The sequence below is a fragment of the Hemibagrus wyckioides genome, linkage group LG04, assembly GCF_019097595.1.
Source record: "Hemibagrus wyckioides isolate EC202008001 linkage group LG04, SWU_Hwy_1.0, whole genome shotgun sequence".
Classification (NCBI taxonomy): domain Eukaryota; kingdom Metazoa; phylum Chordata; class Actinopteri; order Siluriformes; family Bagridae; genus Hemibagrus; species Hemibagrus wyckioides.
Genome location: NC_080713.1, coordinates 16320201 through 16346369, shown reverse-complemented (window position 1 = coordinate 16346369; position 26169 = coordinate 16320201). Strand labels below are relative to the sequence as shown.

At 38.8% G+C, this 26169-nt stretch overlaps 1 protein-coding gene across 4 annotated transcripts in view; it reads left to right on the top strand.

The window, feature by feature from the left end:
* Positions 1-26169, top strand: part of ripor1 (RHO family interacting cell polarization regulator 1) — a 72652-nt gene that overhangs the window by 34851 nt on the left and 11632 nt on the right. For 3 of the 4 annotated variants that reach the window (XM_058388553.1, XM_058388556.1, XM_058388555.1), the window contains exons 2-12: positions 8151-8274; positions 9977-10129; positions 11872-11950; positions 12392-12415; positions 12870-12923; positions 18290-18439; positions 19927-19990; positions 20158-20201; positions 20883-21008; positions 25001-25149; positions 25999-26122. In XM_058388553.1, coding sequence (XP_058244536.1) covers positions 8177-8274; positions 9977-10129; positions 11872-11950; positions 12392-12415; positions 12870-12923; positions 18290-18439; positions 19927-19990; positions 20158-20201; positions 20883-21008; positions 25001-25149; positions 25999-26122 — 1065 coding nt within the window. In that variant the 5' untranslated portion in view covers positions 8151-8176. Of the gene's footprint in view, positions 1-685; positions 872-8150; positions 8275-9976; positions 10130-11871; positions 11951-12391; positions 12416-12869; positions 12924-18289; positions 18440-19926; positions 19991-20157; positions 20202-20882; positions 21009-25000; positions 25150-25998; positions 26123-26169 lie in introns of those variants that run through there. The other variant, XM_058388552.1, reaches the window with a different exon arrangement.

Here is a 26169-nt window from a genome sequence, read left to right as displayed (position 1 = left end):
ACCTGCTATATGGCTGTACTTTAAAGTCAACAGATCATTTAATCATAAATCAACATTGTGTGTAAGGCTGTTAATCATCAGGTAAATTCTCATGGTTGTAACGGCTCTAATCGTTATATTGCCCTTCCTTATCTAAATGTAAATGTATCACTGAAGTCTGGCTTTGATACAGGAGCATAATGGAGTTTAGCCTCTGTATGTTATAACTACCTGTAGTAAACTTAATGTCTTTTTACCACATGTATATGAATACATTTGACTGAAGTGGGAGGATGAGATAATGATAAATCTAAACTTTGTCTTAGTATCCATGACTCATTGCAGCTTATTATGGCTTTTAGCTCTGTTGAAATGTTTCTTTAAATGTTTGGACTGATATCATGCTGTTCTTTAATCTTGAGTAAGTGATCTTCACATTGTCATTTTACATCTGACTCATTCTTCTTGCCAGACTTTTCGGTACAAGACTTCCTTGTCTAAATGAAATTGTTCCACAACTCGATGCGGTGTCTCATTTCTGATACTCAGAAGAGGGCGTTTATCAGGGGACATGGTGTGGGGACTTTTGCTGGGAGAGGGAGAGGCAGGAAGAGCGTGATGTCAGATGTGGAAGCATACAGGAAACAGAGGGAGGAGGAGGTGGAGAGAAAGAGAGGGAGCCTTCCCTTTTCCTGGAATAGCCTCTTTTTCGGTCTTTCTGTCTTTTCTCTCTCAAAGCTTTCAGTATCAGAGGAGAGGATGAAACAGCAGAACAGGACACTGATTTCTGTCTGAAAGTGATTGCTGAGATTATTGGGAAACAGCCTGAAGAACCGTTCTCCTTTGGTGTAAAGTAATCGAATGCTGACAAACATGTACAATGGATATGGAGGTACTTTTGAACTCAGCTGGATCTGAGAGAAGTTTGTGGCTGACTGGGTTCCTGTTGGTCATGACAGGAAATTTGTTTGTTTGTTTATTTATTTATTTATTTATTTATTTAAGATGGTCTCTGTGGAGATGATGATTGATTTTGGTCATTTGTGTGTTTGTGTTGTGGCTTTGACCGGTCTGTTATTAGTTTACTTACCCCTGCACAGTTTGGGTACTGTTGTTTATGAGGCAAAATGTTTGATTCTGATGTGGTCAGTCATTATTTGTAGCAATCGGTTTCCCCATTTTGAGTTCCTAAAATACTTTATGCTAAATATCAAATAGAGGAAAGAAAGGGGGAGGTGTTGGGGGTTGAGGGGGTGGTAAGTGGGGTAGAGACCAATAAGCTATTGATATTGAGGCAGTTAATCACACTTAGTAGCAGATACCATTTTGTCCATGTCCATGTCTGTGTGAAATTGTTTTTGCTGTTTGGTCACAGAATTAATGTTCTGTGCTGGAGATCCCATTGGGTTCTCAGCAGGCGAGAGAGGACCCCTGGGTGTATATGCATGAATTCTTCAGCTCAGTCTGACACCTCAGGGTGGACTAGCCTAAACAGAGCAAGAGGTCAGCAAGGACAGAACATGTCCTCAGGCACACAGGTCAGGTTTACCAAAGCCTTGTGTTTGCAGGGGCTCTAAGAGCACTCATTAGAGCTAAGGGTCGCTGCTTCAACATAAGAAATTATTAACATAGCAGGTTTTTGGAATTTGACAGACAGAAATGTGTTGAGGTCTCCTCTTGCTTAAGAGTGACCAGGCACCAGAAGAGGATACAGGCATGAAATGGAATAATGGAAGGAAGGATATTTTGGGTGGGAAGGGAAAAAAAGGAAAAAAAAAGTTACCATGTTAGTAAAAGGAAATAAGCAAATGAGCATGATCTTGAGGTCCTGGTCAATAACATGCATTTAGTTTACTATTATAGTAAACTACATTCTTCTTTTTTTTTTTTCTTTTTTTTTTTTTTTTTAATTCATAAACTAATATTGTTTGTTGACAAACAGCAAATTGCTCTTTAACTGTAAATTTTTGTTCAGTTTGTCAACCAGTAGCTACACAGTGTTTATGATTATTACTGTGATTGATGGAGCTCTTGTGAACATGATGCTTCTGTGTTTCTGGATGATTCTGAGTATCTTAACATGTCTGTTAGCATGCTGTTGATTTTGGATAAAACCTTGCCCTTGTCTTCCTTGCTTCTTGTGATCTGAGTGCTTTAAGTGTTATTACATGCTCTGGGCACAACAACCAGCTTATCTGGAATATGAATGGAATGTGGAGTGAGCCTGGCCTCGGTTAAAAAAAAAGCTGTCCATTTGTCAGCATGTTGTCAGAGGCATACTATCTCAGCCCTCATTTTATCAAATACACATGAAGTCTTTTTTTTCTACAAAAACATAGGCAAAAAAATGCCTGAGAGACACACACATGCATTGTTTTTGTGGGGAAAAAAAGGTGGGGAAAAAAATTGTACGTCTGAAAACTGGGTAATGGTTTATACAGAAATTATTGTTTTTCTTTGTATGTGCATTAATGTAGTTCAACCAATTCAACGTTTTATATTTTTACATCAGTATTATAGACAAGTTTCTGGAGGTAGTGCTGAGTGAAGTGATGAAGGATCACTCTTGGTTCTAGAAGAAGCCTCACTGTAGAACGAAGTCAAATACATTATCGATAGTTTACATTTACTTATTCTGGAAGACACATTTGTCAAAAGTGACATACATTTGATCTGAGCAGATAAGGTTAGATGATACTTTTGGTGATTTTGGTTACTACAGCACTATCTGGGTGTGTTGTTTACAAAGCGAGATGTTTGATTCTGTCATTGTTGTGTTGTCACTTGTATTGTATTTCAGTGCTCTGGATGTTTCCATGTCCTGTTTCCGAGCAGATGAGGGTTAAGTGTCTTTATTCAAGGACCCAACAGTGGCGGCTTGTTGGTACTGATATTCCAAACTCACAACCAGTAGACCAAAAGCATGAACACTGAGCCACCACACAGTTTTGTTCTTTTTACTGAGAGCAGGCTGTTAAACCAGTGTGCAGAATTTCCTCCTCAGAGCTCCATTTACATATATAGCATTTGGCAAATGCCCTCATCCAGGGTGACTTACATTTTTTATCTGAGCAACTGAGGGTTAAGCCCAGCATTGGCAGCTTGGTGGACCTGGGATTCGAACTCACAACCTTCAAACTCACAAGTCACAAACTCAGCGCCTTAACCACTGAGCTATCACATACCTAGAGTCCTCATTTTGATCCTGGGCTACTGTCTGTGAGAAGTATTTAATGTCTTATCAACGAGTGCTAGCTTAGTGGTTGGACTTGAAATCCCAGCACCACCGAGCTACCACTTCTGGGCCCTTGAGCCAGGCCCTTAACACTCAGCTGCTCAGTTGTATAAATGAGATAGCTGTAAGTCGCTCTAGATAAGTCTGCCAAACACTGTAAATGTGAATCTCATCACGTTCCCTAAAACATTCCAGTAAGTAAACTGGTGCCTCTACATTTCCTCTGAAATTTAAGTGTGTGTGTGTGTGTGAATGAAGCCCTGAGCTGAAATGACTTCCCATCCAGGGCGAATGTCTGCCTCACACCCAGTGTTCCTGGAATAAACTCTGCATCCATCAGGAAAAAGCAGTGACTGATGATGGAAACGCCAATCCTTTTTTAAAGTTTAAAAAATAGGATTTCTTTCTGTTAAAAGACTGACATCATAGCCCTAAAGTATAAATATAATTTGTATTCATTTGTATATGACAATATAGAGTTCTTTAGGTGAGTTCTGTTTTTATGTTTGTTTTAAGCATAGTGTGATGAATGTTTTAGATGAAAATGAGGACTTGCAGGCTAATTATATCCAGCGGGGATAACAGTGATCATAAACACATAGCAGATATAGCATAGTTGTGCTATTATAAACTAGCCATTGGTCTGTCTGTTTGTTTGTCTGTCTGTCTGAGCTGTTTGTTTACATTATTATGCTGTTAGAAAACTTCAGACTAGTAAAGGATCTTTGGTTTCTGTCTGCAGAAACTCTTAAAGATTCTATGTAGAATACTACAAAAGTGTATTTGCTGTTTTCCCCAAATAATCCTTTTCAGGAGGTAACAACCCTTAATTATTTAATAGATCCTTGGAAAACCATGTATACAAGTTTATAGATGGTAATATTCTGGATTTGTCAGGCCAACAACTCTCAAGAGAAAAAGCATAGACTGAATGGGAGAAATGTTCCTGTAAGTCTTGAATGTTCATGGGATTAAAGAGCATCATTCTAGTGCATTACCACAAGTGAAAGAAGGCTGATTCACTGGTCATGTGGTTGTGTAAAACATTGCTCAGTCAGCAATTAGGCAAAAGTAGTGTTATGATCCCTGATACTGAGTAAGACAGGGACATTTGTAAGGAATTGAGCTATCACGTTGAACAAACGTCACAAGACAGCTTGGCAGGAGAGTGTACATAGTGTTTCTCTATGGGTTAACATGTGTCCAGTTCCTGTGAGTTGTGTTATTGGGCATTGGGTGGCCCCCATTCGCTTTGTTGTTCTGGAACACTCCTGGAAAAAGGCCACACAGTCAGAACAATATAAACATCCTGACACACAGGATTCTAAATTTCACAGTCAAGCCTCAGTTATTATAGTAGCCAATGGAACGTCATGGGCAAATTCTCATATTCACACCATCAGCAATGATTCTCATCAAATCCTGAGTTTGTGCCCAGAGTGTCTTTCCTTGTCAGGCAGGCAGCCAGACAGGAGCTCAGGGTTTGGAACATGAGGCATGTTTTTACCCCTATGGAAGCTTCTGGGATTTTTTCACAGTAGGAGGGTGGAAAGCCACAGGTTTAAGCATCGGCTGACGATGACAAGCCAAAGATGTGTCGCTTGGCTTGTTTAAGTAGGAACAAGCAAGAGGCGGCTGATCCAGGTAAAGGTGTACATATTTGTTATTTCATTTTAAGGTGAATTTCTGACCTTCCTTTAGAAGTTGCTTGCAGTGTTTTTAAAGTTGCAAACAGTTCTTCCAAAAGAGCTTTATCAGTGAGAGACTATATACAAACACAAATACAAAAGAACATTAGATTTTTCTAGCAATGGTTAACTTTTGTACTTGTTCTGTTTTTGTAATATGTTCAACAGCAGGAGTAAAATGGCTTGGAACTGAAGACACGGTCCCCAAATGATCTGTCATTAGTCAGCTGGAAATACTTGTATTTCTTTAGTGCTTATATTATAGAGTAGAATAACCCCCATTAAGTAAAGAAATCTGCTTCATGCTTGAACTGCTTCATTTCCTGTTGATCTGACCAAGGTTAGCACTGCGGTTATGCCCTAACGGCCTTAAAGCTCAGCTATTGCCCTCTACATAGCATTCCAAAATAAAAAAGGAAGCAGTCTTAAGCAGTAAACATCATAAACTTGTTCATGTTCTTCTGTCTTCTTCCATAAACATAAATATTTCATGACTGCAGAACTTTAATCACCTAATATATTACTTTTTGACCCTTCTGATTTCTAAGTTCAGAAAGGTTAAGAAGTAATATATAGGGTAATTAAAGCAGACCTCTAGCTTTGTTGAAATGCAGCACATTTCATCAGTAAACATGGCCTAGAACTGCCTTCTTAACAGAAAAAGGCCATTTTTGACTGACATGGCAGATGCTCAAGGCCAGACATTTCCCATAGCTCATCGGGAAACACTCCAACGTTTCACACAAAACTCTTGAGCAGTCTTTAAAGACAATATAATGACTACATATTGTTCTAAAAGTTTTTTTTGCCGTGGTATCCATATGCTTGAAAAGCTGAAAAACAACAATTCTGAAGATGTAGTCAGAAAAGTGTAAACTCATCTGATACTAGTGCCTTAAGCTGAGTTTATAGCAGCGGCTCCGTTTGTGTATAAGATCACAAGGTGGCAAATGAAGCAAATGTTGATTTCCCTCTTGAGGGCAGTAATGTGCCTGTGTTTCCAATGAACTTCTTATATCTACTGGGAAAAGCAGTACTGAGCTGAAACAATGCAGTGACTTAATAAGACTAAGCAGATGTCAGGATCTTCTGTAATGTTGAATCACAGCCTTGAAGAACGCGATTTTGTTCTACTCTACACATCCACATGGTTCAAATGACAATAAAACACTCCAATCTCATTATGAGTCAGCTGAAAACACCCTTCAGTTCTAGTTTAGGCCTACATCCATTTTTAAACTGAAAGCTGTATTCTGTGTAGAACCAGTCTGTCAAATTCCTTTCATTAATTATTTTTATATTCTATGTTACTAGTGCTTATCCTATGCAGGGTCACAGGGAGTCTGTCTCAAGGCACTTGGGGCATAAAATTGGGGTATATTGTTTTAAACATAGACTGAAGCCAAATGGCTGCCTTTTAACATACATGCACTATGTGTTGCATTATAATGGTTTTGCACCTTTGTCATGTGCTGTGTGTCTCAGAAATCAGTGAGATTCAGTAACAGAAAAAGGCATGGCACTATTAATGCCTGTTGGAATGTGAAATTCTCTGAAAATTCAAATACTCTAACACTGAAATTAAGGGCCTGGTGACCGGCTGTCAAGAACTGCAAATATTGTCACAAAAATGGTGGGAGGGAAAAGCGCACTGTATAAGTCACTCCTGCACATGCGCCGTCTAGTAAAGGTTCCTTTTTGTCTGTGTTGGAACCAATTGTAACATTGAACCAAAGACATGCTAATGATTTCTTTGTGTTTGTGGCTAAGCTCCTCTTCTCTGTCTCAGCAGTAGTAGGGATGGATGACTAAGGCTGTTGTGTTAAATATGGCACGGTCACAGATGAGGCATTGTGTGTGGGGGGAAATAGGGATGAAATAAATGCTGATTATTTGGCTAGGATGGTGTGTACATCTTTGCTGTACCAAGTTCAAGGTCGGACATGGGGGTCACGTCATAGGACCTTGTCATAAAATAAAACTCTGTTACAATTAGCTGTTAGGAATTGATGATCAATGCTAAAGTTATTGGACCAGTATTTGTGTGAAAGGCCGGATCGGTATTGGACTCAGGACTGGATACACTTGATTAGTATTTAAAATAAGAATGAGTGATTTGGGTGATTTCATCTTGGAAGTATGGGTTTAACGCCATGAATCAGGGGAACGCAGCTTATCAGCTCAGCCATTTCTGAGCTTATATTGTCTCCCCTGTGCTGGTGTATTGTTCCAGACTGGGTGAGTCCATGACTGTCTGGGTTTGGTATTTTTCCTGATTCAAGTCTCCCATGATGACTTTGTCCTTTCTGCTTTGGCCTGGGTGTTTAGAGGGTTGTTTCTGGACTGACTGTGTGACTGAGGTATCTTGGAGATGTCTGCAGATACAAGCCTCTAATTAGATACAAAACAGATCAGGAAGCAAGTGACAGTTTATCTAGACTAGAAAAGACTGGACACTGTTAGCACCAGTATTCAGGGCTAAAGGAAGAGATTTTGCATGGGTGGTGTCCAGGATGTTCCACAGTTATACAGATCAGCTCTTCGCTGTCTTCCTGAGCTTCTCATGGGCCATTGTTTCCAGGGTGGAAGTACTGACCCATCGTGCTCTCTCCAGCAATCTCTCTCTCCACAGGAACAGGAACCACAGAAAGCCTTTACTTAGCAACACAACACAACCTTAAGAGCTCACTGTGTATTGGAGTGTTGTCAAGCAGCTTACAGTTGTTTACATCCCAGTTTTACGGAAGAGAATCTTCTGCTTTAGTCTGACTTGCATAACTTACTGACATGTTTATATAACATTTTTTGTGTGCTGTGTCACAAAGATTTGTGGTCCTAATGCTCTTGTATAAGTAACAAACTCTGTATTTTTGATGCAGTTGTGGTAAATTCTTTAAACTTTGGAAAAATGGAACAATAGTTGTGTAGATAAAAAAGATATTGAATCACAGGCGATGAGTGATTTCGGCAATGTTCTGGAAAGCTCTCTGTATTCTTTTAAGCCACTTTCTGTTTTGAACAGTCCACATTTGTCATGTAGGTTTACTTCAGTTTCTTTATTAAAACAGATTTTGCCGCTTTATTTACAACGACCACATAATAAGATTTAATAACTTTCATATTACTGTTTCATGTTCATGTTCAATTGTTGCCGCTTAATAAAAAAAAATCTCTGTATCCACTTATTGATTGATCAGTGTAACTGCTAATGCCTTAACTCTCTCTTCCTGTTTGCTCTGTATGCACAGGGAGCCCCTCCAGATCAGTGTCCACCATGTCCCTGTCTGCGCGGCCAACGCGCCGAGTCCTTGCCAGGTCCATCACTAGGAGCCAGTCCTTTGCCGGAGTCAACTCCCACGACAAGCTCTACAGGTCAGTCCATACTTTAACTCACACAATCATCAGGAATGTAAGAATGTGTAATCAAAAAAGACAGGGATTATAATAACAAGTATCTGGCAGTCAGAATTGTGTACTATTGGTTTGGGTCAGTCCACCATGAGTCTGGGCTGGGGCATTCCATCATGGGTCTTGGCCAGAATTGTGTACTATTGGTCTGGGTCAGTCCACCACGAGTCTGGGCTGGGGAATTCCATCATGGGTCTTGGCCAGAATTGTGTGCTATTGGTCTGGTACAGTCCACTGTGGGTCTGGCCTGGAATAATCCATCATTAGTCCACCATGAATCTAGCATAGGACAGTCTACCATTAGTCCACCATTGGTTTAGTGTGGTACAGTTCTCCATGAGTCTGGCCTGAGATAGTCCACCATTGTTTTTTCTGTCAGAATAATGAATTCTGAAACACTGATTAATAACTAACAGATAAACATTTAATGTCTAATATATGGATGGGCAATATGACAAAAACAAATCATATAACATTGTCATGATATACAGTGTTTGCATTACAGGATTGTTGATGACTACTTAACATATAAAAGAATTATCTAAAAGAAGAGGAAAACTCTCAAATATGCATTGTGCATTATTTATTACAATAATTATTATCAAATCCTCATATTGTTTAGATTTAGTCCAGTTTATGGGCATGCAGAGTTTCCATGTTATCCCCTGTGCTTTGGGGATTTCCTCTGTGTGCTCCAGTTTCCTCTGCCTGCCCAAAGACATGTTGTAAAAATGCGTTGTAGGCTGATTGGCATTTCTAAATTGTCCATAGTATGTGATTATATGTGCAATTGTGTCTGTCCAGGATGTCCCCAACCTTGTGACTCAAGTCCCCTGCGATAGCAGTACAGAAAATGAATGGATAAATCCATTATAGATCTATCTAGCTATATCAATCTGTATACACCTGCAGGTGAAAAGATACAAAATCTCATAACATACTGAATACAGTCACTCTTGTATGCACATTCCAGGTGTTGGTCATATTTTTGTTTAGTGATCACAGCTGACAGGATGTCCTTCCAGCCTGTTTCCTCCAAAGAAAAGTGTTCACCCCCCAAAAGCTTGCCACTTTAGTTTAGAACACAAAGGAAATGTTGCCTTTTCTTTGGGAGTGTGAGAGAGGGAGAGAGATCCCCTATTATTATTTTTACCACTGCTAGCTGCATGAATGCTTGGATTGTATCTGGAAATGATCTGGAAAGTGATAAGGAGTGAATGTAAATGAATGAAAATTCAGAGTGTTTAAAATAAATTGTCTGCATCTGGCTGGGTCTTTCTAATGACATGAAGCCAGACCTGCAGCTCTGCAGGAACACTCAGTTTGTCATTTGAAACACGAGTAACTTGATTGCTGCTTCACCAGATACAGAGGACTGTGAGTGTTGACTTTATTAGTATAAGTAACCAGATATTTAAATTTGGAATCTTGTGTGGATTATTAAGCATGCTTTATAGAGTGGTGTTGATTTGGATTTCGTTAGAGAGGTTTATTTGTTTCCCATAAAGAAACTCTTTTGCTCTCTTGTATCTGTGTGAGCTGGAAGGGAATATCTGCAGAAAAGAGGATAAAAGAGATCAGTTTTTGGATAGTTGTATTAATTAGTGGGTAGTATTAGAATACAAGAACGAGTGTGTGTGTGTGTGTGTGTGTGTGTGTTTTTTAGGAGCCTCTCTGTGTTCCGCACCCCAGCGTGTTCAAGAAAGTCTCCCTCTAGAGGAAGCAGGATGTTCACCCTCTCTGCCAAGTCACCTCCTCCAAAGGTGCCCCAGCCCGAAAGGTTGGATGAGGTGTATGAAGCTCTGAAAAGAGGACTTCAGTAAGTATACACACACACAGCAGCTAACATGACTGCACAACATTGGCTTCAACACTTAATCATAATCATCTTTTGTTTTGAAGTTACCATTTCATGTTTCCTATTTGAGCTAGTGTTATAGACTCTGAACAAAAGTCTCTGGGAAAAATAAACGCCCACTCCTCTGTCCATGTGTCTTTAATCAGATGTTTTTGTTTCCGAACTTAAATGGAACGTTTTTTTCAGAGCTTTTTTTTCACAAGCCATGTCACAAGTTCACTAATCAGACCAGAGCGGATAAATAAAATGAAAATGTCTAATGTCTTTAACAGTGTTGATATTTAGTGGTTAGCATATTTTCCTCTCACCTCCTTGTTTGGGCATTCAATTCCTTCCTTCACTCTGTGTGTTTGTGTGTGTTTATGTTCTCCCAGTGCTTTGGGGGTTTCCTTCAGGTACTCTTGTTTCCTTCCCCAGTCCAAAAACATGTGTTGTAGGCTGATTGACATTTCTAAATTGTCTGTAGTGTGTGTGTGTGTGTGTGTGTGTGTGTGTGCAATTGTGCCCTACGATGAGTCAGCACCCCATGCAGGCTGCCTTAGGTGCCCTGAGTCTGCTGGGAAAGACTCCAGATAATCCATGACCCTGTGTAGGATAAGCGCTTCAGAAAATGGATGAAAAGGTTAGATGAGCTGCAACCCAGGATCTCCTGCAGATGCTGAGCTGGTTCATGCTCACAAAAAGTCATTGAGCTACAGCCACTTTTTCATATGTGTATTGGTTACTCAGATGACCCCTCAATAGGGAATTAGAGTTTACCACTAAGTCTCAAATCATGTAAATATCTTGTAGCTGACATCAACAATCTTTCTGGGAATAGTGATGACTGGTGCACAGAACAACACTTCTAGCGAAAAACACACGAACTATAAGCACAGAAATTGAGGGCAAGTTTTTTCATCTTTTATTTTTAGGTGTTTTTTTGACAAAATTCTCTCCAACCATGTGCAAGCCACACAAGCTTTTGAGCTCTAAGACTGTTAGTAGATATTGGGTTAAATCTAAACATATAGTCTCCAAATGGACCTGATATTTTTAGTTTACACTGTAAAAATTATGCAAAGTACAAATCATATGAACTGCCAATTTCAGTTTCATTCACAAAAACATGTCTGCAGTATAGTGATGTTTAGACTAGTCTGATATTACCATGGAGAGCTTGTATACTTTACTCACCTTTTCCTCTACATGCTTCATCTCATTTGAAACCAAGTCATCTAAAACAATCGTGTCTGGAAATGTACAGTTCTAGGGGCATATGTTTCAAATGTGTGCAGTAGTTTCTTTCTAAGGCTTGGAATGTAGAATACAAAAGAGTTCTCATAACCTCAAAAACCCAATTAGATTTCTCACAGCGGTTGAGAGAGCTAGATATATATATATACAGATAAAAATTTAAAAAAGGAAAAATAAAGAAAATATTAAGGCACCTGTACAATTAACCACATCTGGATTAAGTGTAATATGAGTACTTTTAATTAATGCCCTCCTGTATGAAATATGCTTATGATATGATAAAGAGTTGTTTGCAGCACTTAAAGAGCCAAAAGGTGATAAACGATCTGTCTTAATGATTTAGACTGCAATAAATATTTGATGTATCTCATTCTAGTTCAGTTGAGCCAGTCTTAATGGCTTAGAGCACCGTAAAAAGTATGCACATGTGCTGATGTGTGTTGAAGAGCTGATTTCTGTGCTTGCAGATCTTACCTGCAGGTCCATCAGATGGAGCTGGACAGTCTGAACCGTCAGATGAAGGAATCTAAGAGGAACTCACGTCTGGTAAGAGAACCGTGCCTAACAATATGCAATAATAATGTTTTCAGATGTTAGCCTTTTAAACCAGCTGTGCACAGCAGCAGCCACATGATCACAAAGTCACTTGCATACTCTGTCAATCAGCAGGTTTCAGCATAACAAGCTCCACCCTATTAGTTCCTGGTACTTACTCTGGATCAGCACAGGAACTAAAATGATTTATCTGGTGAAAAAATACTTATAAATGTGTAGAGTTCCTGAAAATGTTCTGAACATTTTTTGCTTACTTGGTGAAGGGAAACATTGGCTAGACTAAATTGCTCGTGATCTTATGTAAATAAGTTAAGGGGATGAATATCTACAAAGTATAAGGATTTTAGAGTGTTTGAATATGGCTGATGGAAGTTGATATTTGATTTTAAACTTTTATTTAATTTTTCTCTCTTGATCTTTGTTTGCTTGCAGGGATTTCTTTATGAACTGGACAAGGTGAGGGAGACACCATCTTTTACTGCTACTAATTTTAAGAATTCCTCATTTAGGGTTTAGGATATTGAACCCTCTCAGCTACAAAACCAGACCAAACACTGATACTTGATACTGATATGTAATAATTACCTGCTTTGTAATGATTTGTAATAAATACCTAATTGTACTGAATCTAAAACTGAGTATAAGTTCTTGAATTATTGATGACTTCACTGTATGTGATATGTGTTTATCTATAGCCTATACAATATACATCATATATACGGCTGGCGTAGTAGAAATGTTTTATGGTAATTTACAGATTTTTACCACTTTTCTGAAATGAGTGCACCTTCTTTGTGAAAAAAAAACCCCCACAAATTTTTAATTAGTTGAATTAGTTCAAATACATCCTGTCAGTCTCTTAGGGTGTACATTATTATGCAGTAGTAATGTTAATTGCTATTTTCTGCAGCAAGTCAAGGTGATTGAGAGGTTCATGAGACGACTGGAGTTCCACCTCAGTAAGGTAAGCATGCCGTATATTTAGAATACGACAGCTGTATTACGCTAACTAAATACAGGAAGATGATGTAAAGAAATAGCTAATTAAGAAGTCAAGGGTGTGTGTAAATGTGCATGTGTGTGTTTACGCATACACCATGTCTACATCTTTGTTTCAAGGTTTATATACAGAACTATGGTGAATGTGTGCTATGAAGTATGGAAAACCTGATGTGTGTGCGTGGCACCTGTTAACTCAGTTGCTTTCGAATTTTACATGCGCCTCAAGTGATCAAGATTTACTCAGAGAGTCAGTGTTCCAGTCAGCAAATACTTCAGTTGTAGCTGAGTGTTTGTCCCCTTTTTTGTTTAGGAGATCAGTGAGGTTTATTAGGGTTCATTCAGTTGAATTTGGTGATCAGTATATTCAGTAGTTTCAGAAGTTTCAGTGTGTTCAGTAGTTTCAGTGTATGCTGTATTTTTAGTGTATTCAGTAGTTCCGATGTATTCAGTAGTTTCTGTGTATGCTGTAATTTCAGTGTATTCAGTAGTTTCAGTGTTTGCTCTAGTTTCAGTGTCTTCAGTAGTTTCAATGTATGCTGTAGTTTCAGTTGGTTCAGTAATTCAGTGTATGCTGTAGTTTCACTAGTTTCCATGTTTTCAGCAGTTTTGGTGTAAGCGGTAGTTTAAATGTATGCAGTCGTTTGAATGAATGCCTTACTTTTACTGTGTGCTGTAGTTTAAGTGTATTTAGAAGTAGTTTGTGTTGCTCTGTTGTGAAACAATTCTTTTTCTAAATTCATGCAAGCATGTTATAGAATATAGAAAGTTTTTAGCTATTTATGCAATGCCCAGTCTGTTTCTTATGTTATCATGCTGCACATTTTGGTTGAAGCATGTAACAGAATGAATCTGTCAAACATTTAACTGACCAGACTCAAATGAAGTAGCACAGCAGAAAAGCGCAGAAGTGTTTGTCCTATAGTCTGGAGATTGTAAGTTTGAATCATAGTGATGCTGCAGCCATCCATGGCAAACAGTCCAAGGGAGAACTGGGATACTCCTCTCCCATGCCACTCACAGCATCTGATCAATCATGAGCTTCTTTAAGTATGAGGAAGAGGGCGGACAGCATTTTCCTCGGAGGGTGCTACACTGCACTGGGATGCAGAATAAGCAGCTGTCTGAATAAATGCATTTGGCTGGCTTTACATGACTCTTGGCAGTTTTTGTAGGAAAGGAAGCTGGCTGGTGGGTGCCAGAATTGTCAAGGAGGAAATTAAGGAGTTGAATGTTCTAATTCTTGCCTGTATATGTGTGGTTATGTAAATGTGACTAATATTTCAAATAATAAGGAAGTATGTTTGATAAGAAATGGACAGCATGAAGAGACTTGCAAAGACACATATCTGTATATGTGCAAATGAATGTCACACACACACACACACACACACACACACAGAGACACGGGTCAGAGACAAGGGTCATCCTTCAACAGAATTCTTCCTCTCACTGAGCAGTCATACTTTAATTTCACAGGCCAGAGGACAGCCAGACATCTGGTGCACAGGAAGTGGCCTTCATCCTCACTTCCTTTTCCTCTTCTCTTCTTGCAGCTTTGTTTAATGAGCTATTAGTTTGTGAGCGCTTGGCACCACTGGAAGTAAATATTATATATTCAGGACATCCGTATGTTTATACAGTATAGATGTGTAAAAGAAAGAGAGAAACATCTTTATTGGAGAGTCTATCCACTGCGTATTAATAAGATTGTAGAGCAGGTACACAGTTATACTGTATACCTAATATTGTGGTTGTGTGTGTGTATATATATGAGAATGAATCCAATATTAACAGGCCGGATATGAGTTTCCCTTCTCTAGCTAAAGTATGTATTTGAGAGAAGACCAGCTGTGAATGCTATAAACCAGACTATGCATTCGCCACAAGAACACTTAGTACGCTACTCTAAACACCTCCAGATGATGAGTGTTTGCATGTGAGTGTCTCTCAGGGTAATAAAACTGAAAAGACTGCCTTTCCTGCTCTTTCCTTTCCCGGGGATAAAGCCATATATTGAGCCTGTTCCAAATGCTGGTTTCCGGTTTTTTTTTTTTTTTTGAACATACATATCCCCTAATGGGAAATGTTGCTAACTTCTGTGTACGTGTGTGTAGGGAGTGTTCAGCTCTAGCAATCTTCTGGATTGGTTCTGCACATGTCCACCCCCTTGCTAAGCTCTCAGTGTGTCTGCGTCTTTAATCTCAGCCTCTCACAATAGCGATCATGCAAGAGTCTTATCAGAACTGCTTCACGTAGTAACTTTTTAATGACCTTTTATTCCTGGCGTGAACTCGTAGAATGGAATTTCTACAAAATCTCCTACTTGGAAGTGCGTTTGTAGAAAAACTGCATTATTATTATTATTATTATTATAGAATAATCCGTAAGTCTTTTCGAATAAATAAACTCATTACACTGAATGAAGAAAACTGACAAAAGACTTTGTGTTTCAGACTTTTCTGTTAACAGCTCACTAATCGGCTTTTCTCAGTGTAAAAAAAAAAAAGCTAAGCTGTCGAGGCTTTCAGGCTGTTTATGTATTTACACAATGAAAACAGGATAAATATTCTTAAATTTGTGATTGAATAATGGTCTGGAAACTCAGATATTTATGGAAAAGTTGATGAACTGTAAAATCTGTTGGCATATGTGTAAGATTATGACTGATAGGAGTGTGTGTGTGTGTGTGTGGGTGTGTGTGTTAGTACTAGCTACAACAAATTAGAGACTTAGATTTGAGAAACACTCATAATAAAGCTGAAATGCTGTAATGTTTGAGGCTGTAATGTAATTTATCCAAGTTCCTAGTTCAAATCTATTCATTTTATTTGTAAAGCGCTTTTAACAATGTACCTTGTCTCAAAACAGCTTTACAGAAGTATAGAAACATAGAAAAATGATAAAGTTTAAAGTTATTATTTAATCCCTAACATTTATCCCTAATGGGCAAGTCTGAGGTGATGTTGGCAAGGAAAATCTCCAAAATGATATGAGGAAGAACCTCTGAGAGGAACCAGGCTCAGAAAGAATCACATCCTCATTTGGGTGAGACAAATCAGTCTTCAGTACCTTTCTAGTTTCATACGTTCAGTACCTTTCTAGTTTCATTGATCTACGTGCCTGGTTAGTCAGTTTCGAGACAAAGCTAAAGGTGATTTGTTAAAATTTAGATTCAGTTATAACTTCATAAAGCATCCAATAAAGAAAGCTTTTTCTGCTACCTGCTTTCTGTCTCTTGCTTGGATGCATAAACAACAAGCCGCAAATCTACAAAACAAAGATACAATCCAATGTTGTACTTTTTAAACAACTTAAAGTTACTGCATATTAGGTTAATTTCGAACACGTGCTCTTATTTATGAAGTTATTAATACGGCAGAACAGCTGCACTATTTTGCTGTGTTGCGACTTTTTACTAATATCAACAAAAATGGCTAGTTTCTCAAACTCTGAATATTTAGAAGTGCACAGTATCTCAGAAAAGCTACAATTACAGTTGCTGTGTGTGTGTATAAAGTTTACTGTCCTAAACGAAGAGGAGACTGAAAGGCTGCTACCTCACCCTCTCAATAAAAATTGTAGGCTGAAGAAAGGCTCCATGTGACCAAAAACACACACACACACACACACTTCTGCCATGAACTGTGGGAACTGTTCTGCGTACTGTGTAAAACCGGTGAATTGAGAGATAAGGATAAGACTCTTATTGCTCTCAGTGAAGTAATCTTACTAGGACACACATCTCCTTGATCAGCAAAGCACACACTTCATGCCTGACCTATAAAGTACATCCAGATCAACTAGAGTTAGTGCTTTGGTCACTATATTGTTTGTGCTGACTGTATGAGGAATTTCCTGTTTGTGTCACTGCCTTGTGTTTTGGTGTGTTTGCCAAAGGCATTGCAGACAGATCAATAAAGCATTAATTATGTATAATCTGGGATAGTAAAATTGATAGAGTAATTAAGGCCTAACGAAAATAAATACAGATTGTATTTATGTTTGTGTGTGCATTTGAGAGAGGTGGTGCGAGGATCTGTGGATATTTTTGTGCTTTAATCAGGGTAATCACCAGCTATTTACTCACTGCATTGCAATTACTTGTTAATTCTGCGTGTGTTCACTCGCTCATCACTGGGCCTAATAAAATCAAATCAGATTACTTCCAGAGGTAGACAGTATTCACTCTTTTAATGCTACATTTTCATTGTAACTGCCTTTTTAAGCTTGATTTGGTGATCAGATTTTTCCTTGAATTGATTTGAAATATTCAACAGAACAAAGAGGATGACTGTAAAAGGGTTGGATATGTTAGAGGAAAAAACTTACCTTTTTGGTAACATGCATTCAGATGCATAGATTGACAGGCTGTCATTTTTTTTTTTAATTTTTTGGTATAAAGATGTTGGTGAGCAGATCTGTTTAAGGGTCAGTGATCTGCATGTGATTCATTTTCTGTGTATATATACTGTATATTTATTCAGATTGGCTGAAGTGTTTCAATGTCTGCACAACATAGCATAGCATCACTCTGGTCATGTGACCTGTTTTAAAAACAGATCAGTATTCAAAAGTTAAGGATGTGACATTAGAAACAATCTCTGCACAGAGTGCTGTACAGATAATATTATCTTTAATTGGAATAGTAAATATAGTTGTAATATTGGCTAAAAACATTCATTGTTTTATTCTCAGTAAAATAACATACATGCAAGGAATCTGCTAATCAGCTCTCTCAACAGTCTGTTTTTCCATCTGGTATACAAATATACATTATGGGAGAGATTTTGACATTAGTGTCTAAATGTCTAAAAATCAGTAGCAGAATCAAATTATCTAGATAGTTGGTTAAAAATTTTTTTTATATATATTTGAAGATTTATAGCATATACAGTATATGGCTAACATTTAAGAGGGCGCTGGTGGCTCAGTGGTAGGTTTCTCGCCTGCCATGCGGAAGGGTTCAATTCCTAGCCAGTGCCCAAACCCCAGCCACTCCAGCCGAATCCAAGCCTGGATTAAAATGGGAGGGTTTCGTCAGGAAGGGCATCTGGCATAAAAAAGTTGTTGTGCAGACCAGTTGGTCTGCTGTGGCGACCCCTCACACGTAGGGAGCAAGCTGAAAGATCAACAACAACTAAATAGTTGTTAAGCAAAGTTTTGTGTAATTTTAACTTTTTTATCTTTTTATCAGGACTGTTCTTGTCCTTAAGTAATTCGTCACTACAATAGCAGTGTTAATTTTCTAGATACATCTGTAAGGCTCTATAAATCCACACACACAGCTGCTGGTGCCAATCTGTATTCGTTGTGTTGGAATGTTTGCAGATTGACGAGCTGTATGAAGCGTACTGTATGCAGCGAAGACTGAGGGATGGAGCCAATAAGATGGTAAAGGCGTACACGGCTTCACCAGGTAGCCGAGAAGCTAGAGAGAGTCTGTCAGAGGCCAACAAAGGCTTCAAAGAATACACAGAGGTGAGTGGCGTACAAGTCATAACATAGAGGTTGAGGCAGTGTAAAATTCTGTCATTAATAATGTAATGTAGAGGATTTTGTCAAGTATAGTCTGGTCTAGCTGTGGTTTGGTTAGAATCGATAAAGTTCTCCCTCATGACCACATGAGCATTAATGTGAATCAAATTGAATATAGTGAATATTTTATGTACACTATCATTCAGCGTAGCCTGCCTGTAGTTATGTACGGTTCATCAGCCTTCTTCTCTGCAGCAGTAAGTGAAAAGGGACCATCATTAGTCCACTTCTGGCTAACTGTTACTTGGGTGGTGGGCTGTCCTTAGCACCGCAGTGACAGTGACATGTAACTCCCACTACCACAGACAAAACTGCCTTTACTTTGTAGGTCTGCAGTTAGAGGTTATAACTCTTTTTTCCAGAGCACAGTGTGTATTAATCATCCTCTAGCCTTCAGCAGGGATGTCCACAACACTGCTGTTGGCTGGATATTTTTAGTTTTGTAATTTTGGATCGTTTCTCAACCTCGCAGCAATTTGTAAAAAGCCTGCCAACACAGTGTACCTAATACACTCTTACCTGCAACACACACACTGTGAAAAACCCAAATAATATTTGGTCAGTGAGTCCCTGATTCTGGAGCCTTTCCACTGATACATTTGTGCTAAACTATAAATGGGAAGGGTATCAGGGCATCTCTCATAATGCCAGTAAAGTAATATCAACTGCTCTGAAGTCAGTTGAGAATTGATCATAACTGTTGATTACACTGAGGCTTGGACCTCAGTGTCCTCAGTTATGACCGTGACAGGAGAAGGGCTTTATATACCAACAGTATTGAAAGCAATAGTAGTCTTCTGCTAATTATTTTTCTGATTTATTATCCATCATATTACTGCCCACATCCTGAGTAAAAAGTAAATGCTTTGAAATATTCACAGGAAGAGTTTCTTAACTATTTAGTATGTCCTTTTGCTTTAATGACAATGTGCACAAGAGCTGGTGTGGACTCCAGAAGTTTGGGCATAAACCTGACCTACTTTAGATCAAATCCATCTGTGGATAGAAGAGGAAAATCTGACCTTTTCTGCAAAGCAGTTAACATTGTCAATATCATACATTTGCTTACATTTAAATAGGGACCTTGAAATAGTGCAGAAAATAAATAAAATAAAATAAATAAAGACGGAATTAATTTATATTATATTATTATAATATTTATAAGATGTTTAATTTCTTGGTTTGAAATATTTCAACATTATTTAAAGTTTTAATAGTAAATATTATTCATAATAATAATAATAATAATAATCATAATAAATAATTTATAAGTATATAATAGTAAAGGGGAAAGATGACCAATAATTAACTTTTGAATATAGGGAGCAGTTTAAAAACCTTTACTAGGCTTCTTTTATCTCTGTATTTCCATGTTTACTTTTATTTTTTAAATCTATTTTAACTCTCTATCTGTAAACGTGCCTCTACAGAACATGTGCATGCTGGAGAACGAGATAGAAAACCAGCTCGGAGAGTTCCACATCAAAATGAAAGGTATGACGCTTTAGAGTTTTGTTTTTTGTTGTTGGAGGATAGCTGCTTATCCTTTTGTGTGTGTTCCTACTTAATGAGTCATTTAATTTTTCTTTCAATAATGTACATTCAAAATTTGCACATTTAAGTCACATCCATAAGCTTCATGATGTTGGTCACTGTTGCAGGTCTGGCTGGCTTTGCGCGCCTCTGTGCTGGAGACCAGTATGAGGTTAGCGTTTGTTTCTTTCTTTTTCTTTCTGTCTTCTATTACTCTTATATTTTCCCCTTTATTTTTACACTTTTTATTGTGTCTTTGTTCTGTCTAATGTTTTTGTATGCAGCGTATTGTTTGACTGGTGAGAGGTAAAGAGCTGGGGGGAGAGAGAGCGAGAGAGATGCTAATGTAGGCATGATCTAAGTGAGCTGCTTCTTTGTGCTTGGCCTGAAGAGCCTAGAGCCTTTTATTTCTGGATGTTGAGGCAAATCGAAGAAGGAAATGTGCTGTCACGTCAGTGTCTACCTCTGTGTGATTAAAACGCATGTGGTTTGGGATTGACAGAGCTTGATTAATGAGCTCATCGAGTGAGTGAGTCAGCACAGCAGTCTGTTTAGTATGACAGCATGTGAGCCAGGGGAGAGAGAGGAAGAAAAGAGAGCCTCGGACAGATGGAGTGATTGAGGACAGGGGTGGGAGGCTGTTATTTGAAGAGGTAAGACTTCTCTGTCCATCTGGCAGCGGGTGAAAGATGACATTCCCACACACACAGGTCTCATGATAAAGAGATCAGACAGACTCATCAGTCCACAGCACCATTTTTTTTTCTTTTTTTTCTTTTTTAAAGGTTTTTGAAGATGTACCAGCTCAGATATGTGCTCAAGCCAGAGTCTTGTTTGTGTCCATCCCACACAGATCTTTATGAGATATGGCCGACAGCGCTGGAAGTTGCGGGGTCGGATTGAGATCAACGGAAAGCAAGTGTGGGACAGTGAGGAGATGGTCTTCCTCCCACTTATCACTGAGTTCCTTTCAATAAAGGTACAATATATCCATGCACATTTAATGTGCTAACATATTGGCACACAATTTACATAGAAATGAGTAACACATTGATATGATACTTAGAGCTTAAACATATGGGGACAGTGAAAATTTGTGAAGGGTCTGCTTTTGGAAATAACAATAACCTGTAACCTGTAATGGAAATAACAATAACCTGTAATGCCTAATATGTTTGTATACATGTAGAGGAACTTGAAAAAGTATCCAACCAAATTAGATATTACAAGAAGAGGCTTTCAGTAGATTTTTACATTTAAATGATGTTGTGCTTTGCTCGCAGCAATGTGAATGATGAGAGTTTTTACCATGTATTTTTACGAAAGCAGTGCTATGTCATCAAAATTCATCTGAACACATAGATCATTCGTAAGACTTGCCCGTTCTGCATCTTTCTAAATTCCATATTTATCTAGAAAGGTTCTGGCTTTGGTTGAACTTTGGAGAAGACCGGAGAAAACGTGTCCTTGCTACGTCTCACAAGATGGCTTGTCTTATTGGTTGTGAATTTAGTAATGCTTTTTATTTAAACCCATACTAACAAATATAACCTAAAATCAACATACTGCAAACATATTTTAGGAATAATAAAACACAAACAACCCCTCCAACTCGTGCCCAACCTGTAAAAAAAAAAACACGCCTCCCTCATCCCCTGCAGCCTCATTTACAAAAGACTTACACTGCATAGTTACTTATAACACAATACAAGATAGCAAAAGTATGCTAATTATAGTAAACATGATACATAGACATTGTGATAGACAAAACCTTAGGGAGGAAGAGAAAAAAGGAATAAACAGAGGCTAAACAATGCACAGGGATACACTATATTGCCAAAAGTATTCACTCACCTGCCTTGACTCGCATATGAACTTAAGTGACATCCCATTCCTAATCCATAGGGTTCAATATGACGTCGGTCCACCCTTTGCAGCTATAACAGCTTCAACTCTTCTGGGAAGGCTGTCCACAAGGTTTAGGAGTGTGTTTATGGGAATTTTTGATCATTCTTCCAGAAGCGCATTTGTGAGGTCAAACACTGATGTTGGACGAGAAGGCCTGGCTCTCAGTCTCCGCTCTAATTCATCCCAAAGGTGTTCTATTGGGTTGAGGTCAGGACTCTGTGCAGGCCAGTCAAGTTCCTCCACACCAGACTCTGTCATCCATGTCTTTATGGACCTTGCTTTGTGCACTGGTGCACAGTCATGTTGGAAGAGGAAGGGGCCAGCTCCAAACTGTTCCCACAAAGTTGGGAGCATGGAATTGTCCAAAATGTCTTGGTATGCTGAAGCATTCAGAGTTCCTTTCACTGGAACTAAGGGGCCAAGCCCAGCTCCTGAAAAACAACCCCACACCATAATCCCCCCTCCACCAAACTTTACACTTGGCACAATGCAGTCAGACAAGTACCGTTCTCCTGGCAACCGCCAAGCTCAGACTCGTCCATCAGATTGCCAGATGGAGAAGCGCGATTCGTCACTCCAGAGAACGCGTCTCCACTGCTCTAGAGTCCAGTGGCGGCGTGCTTTACACCACTGCATCCGACGCTTTGCATTGCACTTGGTGATGTATGGCTTGGATGCAGCTGCTCGGCCATGGAAACCCATTCCATGAAGCTCTCTGCTACTGTTCTTGAGCTAATCTGAAGGCCACATGAAGTTTGGAGGTCTGTAGCGATTGACTCTGCAGAAAGTTGGCGACCTCTTCGCACTATGCGCCTCAGCATCCGCTGACCCCGCTCCGTCAGTTTACGTGACCTACCACTTCGTGGCTGAGTTGCTGTCGTTCCCAAACACTTCCACGTTCTTATAATACAGCTGACAGTTGACTGTGGAATATTTAGGAGCGAGGAAATTTCACGACTGGATTTGTTGCACAGGTGGCATCCTATCACAGTTCCACGCTGGAATTCACTGAGCTCCTGAGAGCGACCCATTCTTTCACAAATGTTTGTAAAAACAGTCTGCATGCCTAGGTGCTTGATTTTATACACCTGTGGCCATGGAAGTGATTGGAACACCTGATTCTGATTATTTGGATGGGTGAGCGAATACTTTTGGCAATATAGTGTATGTCCGTATCAGGCTTCATGACTGATATGTTTAGAGTCCCTGGAGCCGCAGTCCAGGTCACAGGAGTGGACCATTTCACCTTATTGATTATTGGTTGTGAATTTGAGTGCCTTGAAGAAAAGGCATCAAAAAATCTCCAAAGGGAAATGATTGCTACAACAGTTATTTTGATGCTGGTTGTCAGTGGACGATTATACGATTATACAATTCTGAGACTGAGATGGCTCACGGAGAAAACCCCAGACTGTTTTCCACCAATGGTGAACATTTATCCTGGCTGCATGGCTTTTTGCTAAATTAGAGCTACAATGATATCAAATGATGTATGGGTCAAGCGATACTGTAGTGTATAACATTTTTCCCCAACCAGAGTGCTCAACAGTATTTGCAGAATATCAATGCTTCTAACTGCTCTTGTACTGCACTTTCCATTTAAATGCTAATTCATTCAAGAGTGTGTCTGTGATACCTTTACAGGACGTTTTTTTGAGCACTCAAAAGTCGAATTGTGATACAGCATGAGGCAAACGTATAACAAACGTATATACATAAATCAGCCATCCAATATTTATCTTTAAGTCACTTCTGATTTTTAACTGCTTGTTTATTTCTTGCATTCAGTCTATTTTGTGTGTTGAAACTACAGTGTTATTTTTTTCCCATGTTGATGGATGATGAAGGAATTTAGCTTCATTTTTATTTGTACTTCATATAATACATAAAGCACTCAGTCCAGGGTGTATCCTGCCTTGATGCCCGATGACACCTGAGATAGGCACAGGCTCCCCGTGACCCGATGATAGATCGGATAAGCGGTACAGACAATGGAATGGAATAATCCATAAAGAAATATTTTTGGGGTGCCATTACTTTTTTGCACTTTTTTTTAAAGATACAATATTTAAAATAGAATTAATATTAGAATGATTTTGTTAGAGAAAAGATCAATAGCTTCTACAGCTGGAAAATTGACATTACTTAGGAAATGTATTTAATCCAATCACTTTTACTCATTTTCCTGATGGATACCTGGGCTTGAGTGTAGGATCAATCAATCAGTCTCTCTGTCTCTCTCTCTCTCTCTCTCTCTGTCGTTCTTGCATGCTCTTTTGTTCTGTTTTCTCCTGTTTTCTCATTCACACACTGTCTTTCACACACATTGCAGAGTCACATCTGTCTATAAAATAATATAGCAGTCCAGTGTGAGCAGCTGGAATTTCACTTGTTTTCCTTCTTCAGTGGTTGCATGACCCACACAGGAAAGTCGCTCACGGTTCCCCCTGATCAGAGAGCTCAGGAGAGAGAGAGAGAGAAATCTGCATTGGATTAGGGGGGAGGGGGTGCAGAAGGGAAATTAAAAGCTGTAGAGGTGGAATGAAAAAATGAAAAAAATGCAACTGATGTTTATTCAAGACATTTGTAAACGAGCCCAAGTGTCTCACCCTGCATGACTCTACAGGAGACGATAAGGGCACTTTCACAGCTGCCGCATTTGAATTAGTTATCTCAAATCCTGTTGTGTCTGCATTTTTAGTCCAGCTCATTTGGGCAGGTTTGAACACCTTCACATTTAAACTGTGGTGCAGACCAAATCATCTGACAAAATACACAACACAGTCTCGGCATGATAACAAACATAGTTCATTGCCATTTAATTCAGGTGTGAAAAAATCAGATGATACCCAGGGTTCTGGGGAATCTAAATCATTATTTTAATGCTTTATAATATCAATAACCATATTCTTATAAGAGCCAAGTTCTACCTGGAGCAGTGATGAAGAAGAGGAGAGAGAAGCAGAGGGCTGGAGAGAAAGATGTGTGCTTTGGATTTGTACTGATGATGTGATTAGTGTTCTCAGTAGACTTGAACTGAATAACACATATTTTCTTGCCCAGGTGACGGAGCTGAAGAGTCTGGCCAATCATGTGGTGGTGGGAAATGTCTCATGTGAGACCAAAGACCTGTTTGCTGCCCTACCACAGACCGTAGCTGTGGACATCAATGACCTGGGAACCATCAAATTGAGCCTTGAAGTTACATGGAAGTATGTACACCTTGTGCTCTTGTGCTGTCATAGGAATTCTTACATCAATAAAAAAGAAATTAACAAAATGAAAACCTAAACTTAGGTTGAAGCATCTCTGAGTTTTTCTTTTATTAAAAGCAGAATTTGTAAAAAGAAAAAAAAGTAGTAATGGCTATTTCTGCTACTTATAAAATGATATAAATGAGACTTTATCTAAAATGTATTTAACAATTAATAGGATAAATTCACGGATGTGTGTAAATGTGTCTAAATCATAAAAATCCAAGTTAAATGTCCCACAGGATTTTTTTGACACAGAATTTGGATTAAGGTAGTAATGAGTATTTTGTCATGTAACCCTTGTAAACTGTTCATATTCTCTACCTTCACAGTAGGGTCTAGGTCAGTTTTAACCCAGCCCAAGGATCTCTCCATAACCAGTTTCTTTATTACATTTTGAACTACAGAGCTATTTAGAATGTTTAATTACATTCTCCATTATATAGTCCTTGATTAATGTTTCAGAGGGCAGCCAGAGTGTATTTTTAGGCTTTACACACTCGTTTATGGAGAAAAAACATCTGCTATCACACCCATCTTCTTTACCTAAGACATGGCAACATCCATAATAGTCATAATAATAAATATATTTCCTTGAAAATGGAAATGTCAAGAACATTCTGGAACTGCAGGGTTTATTATATAACCATTTAACTATTAGTTATAAACCCAACATTGTTAATCGACAAACAAAACAAAAAAATGGCTTATGCATGTTATTATTCACATTCAAAGCATGAATCCTAATGCACTTTGGAAAACCTTTTTCGTTTTTGGCTTAATGTTTTTTTTTCCTGTCTCACACAGTCCATTCGACAAAGATGACCAGGCCTCCACAGCCAGCACAGTGAGCAAGGCTCCTACAGTGAATAAACGGTTCTCTACCTACAGTCCCCCAGATACGCCATCTCTTCGAGAACAGGCATTCTATGTGAGTGTCTTCTTCCTCACATGCTCATCTGAATGTACCTTCCTTCT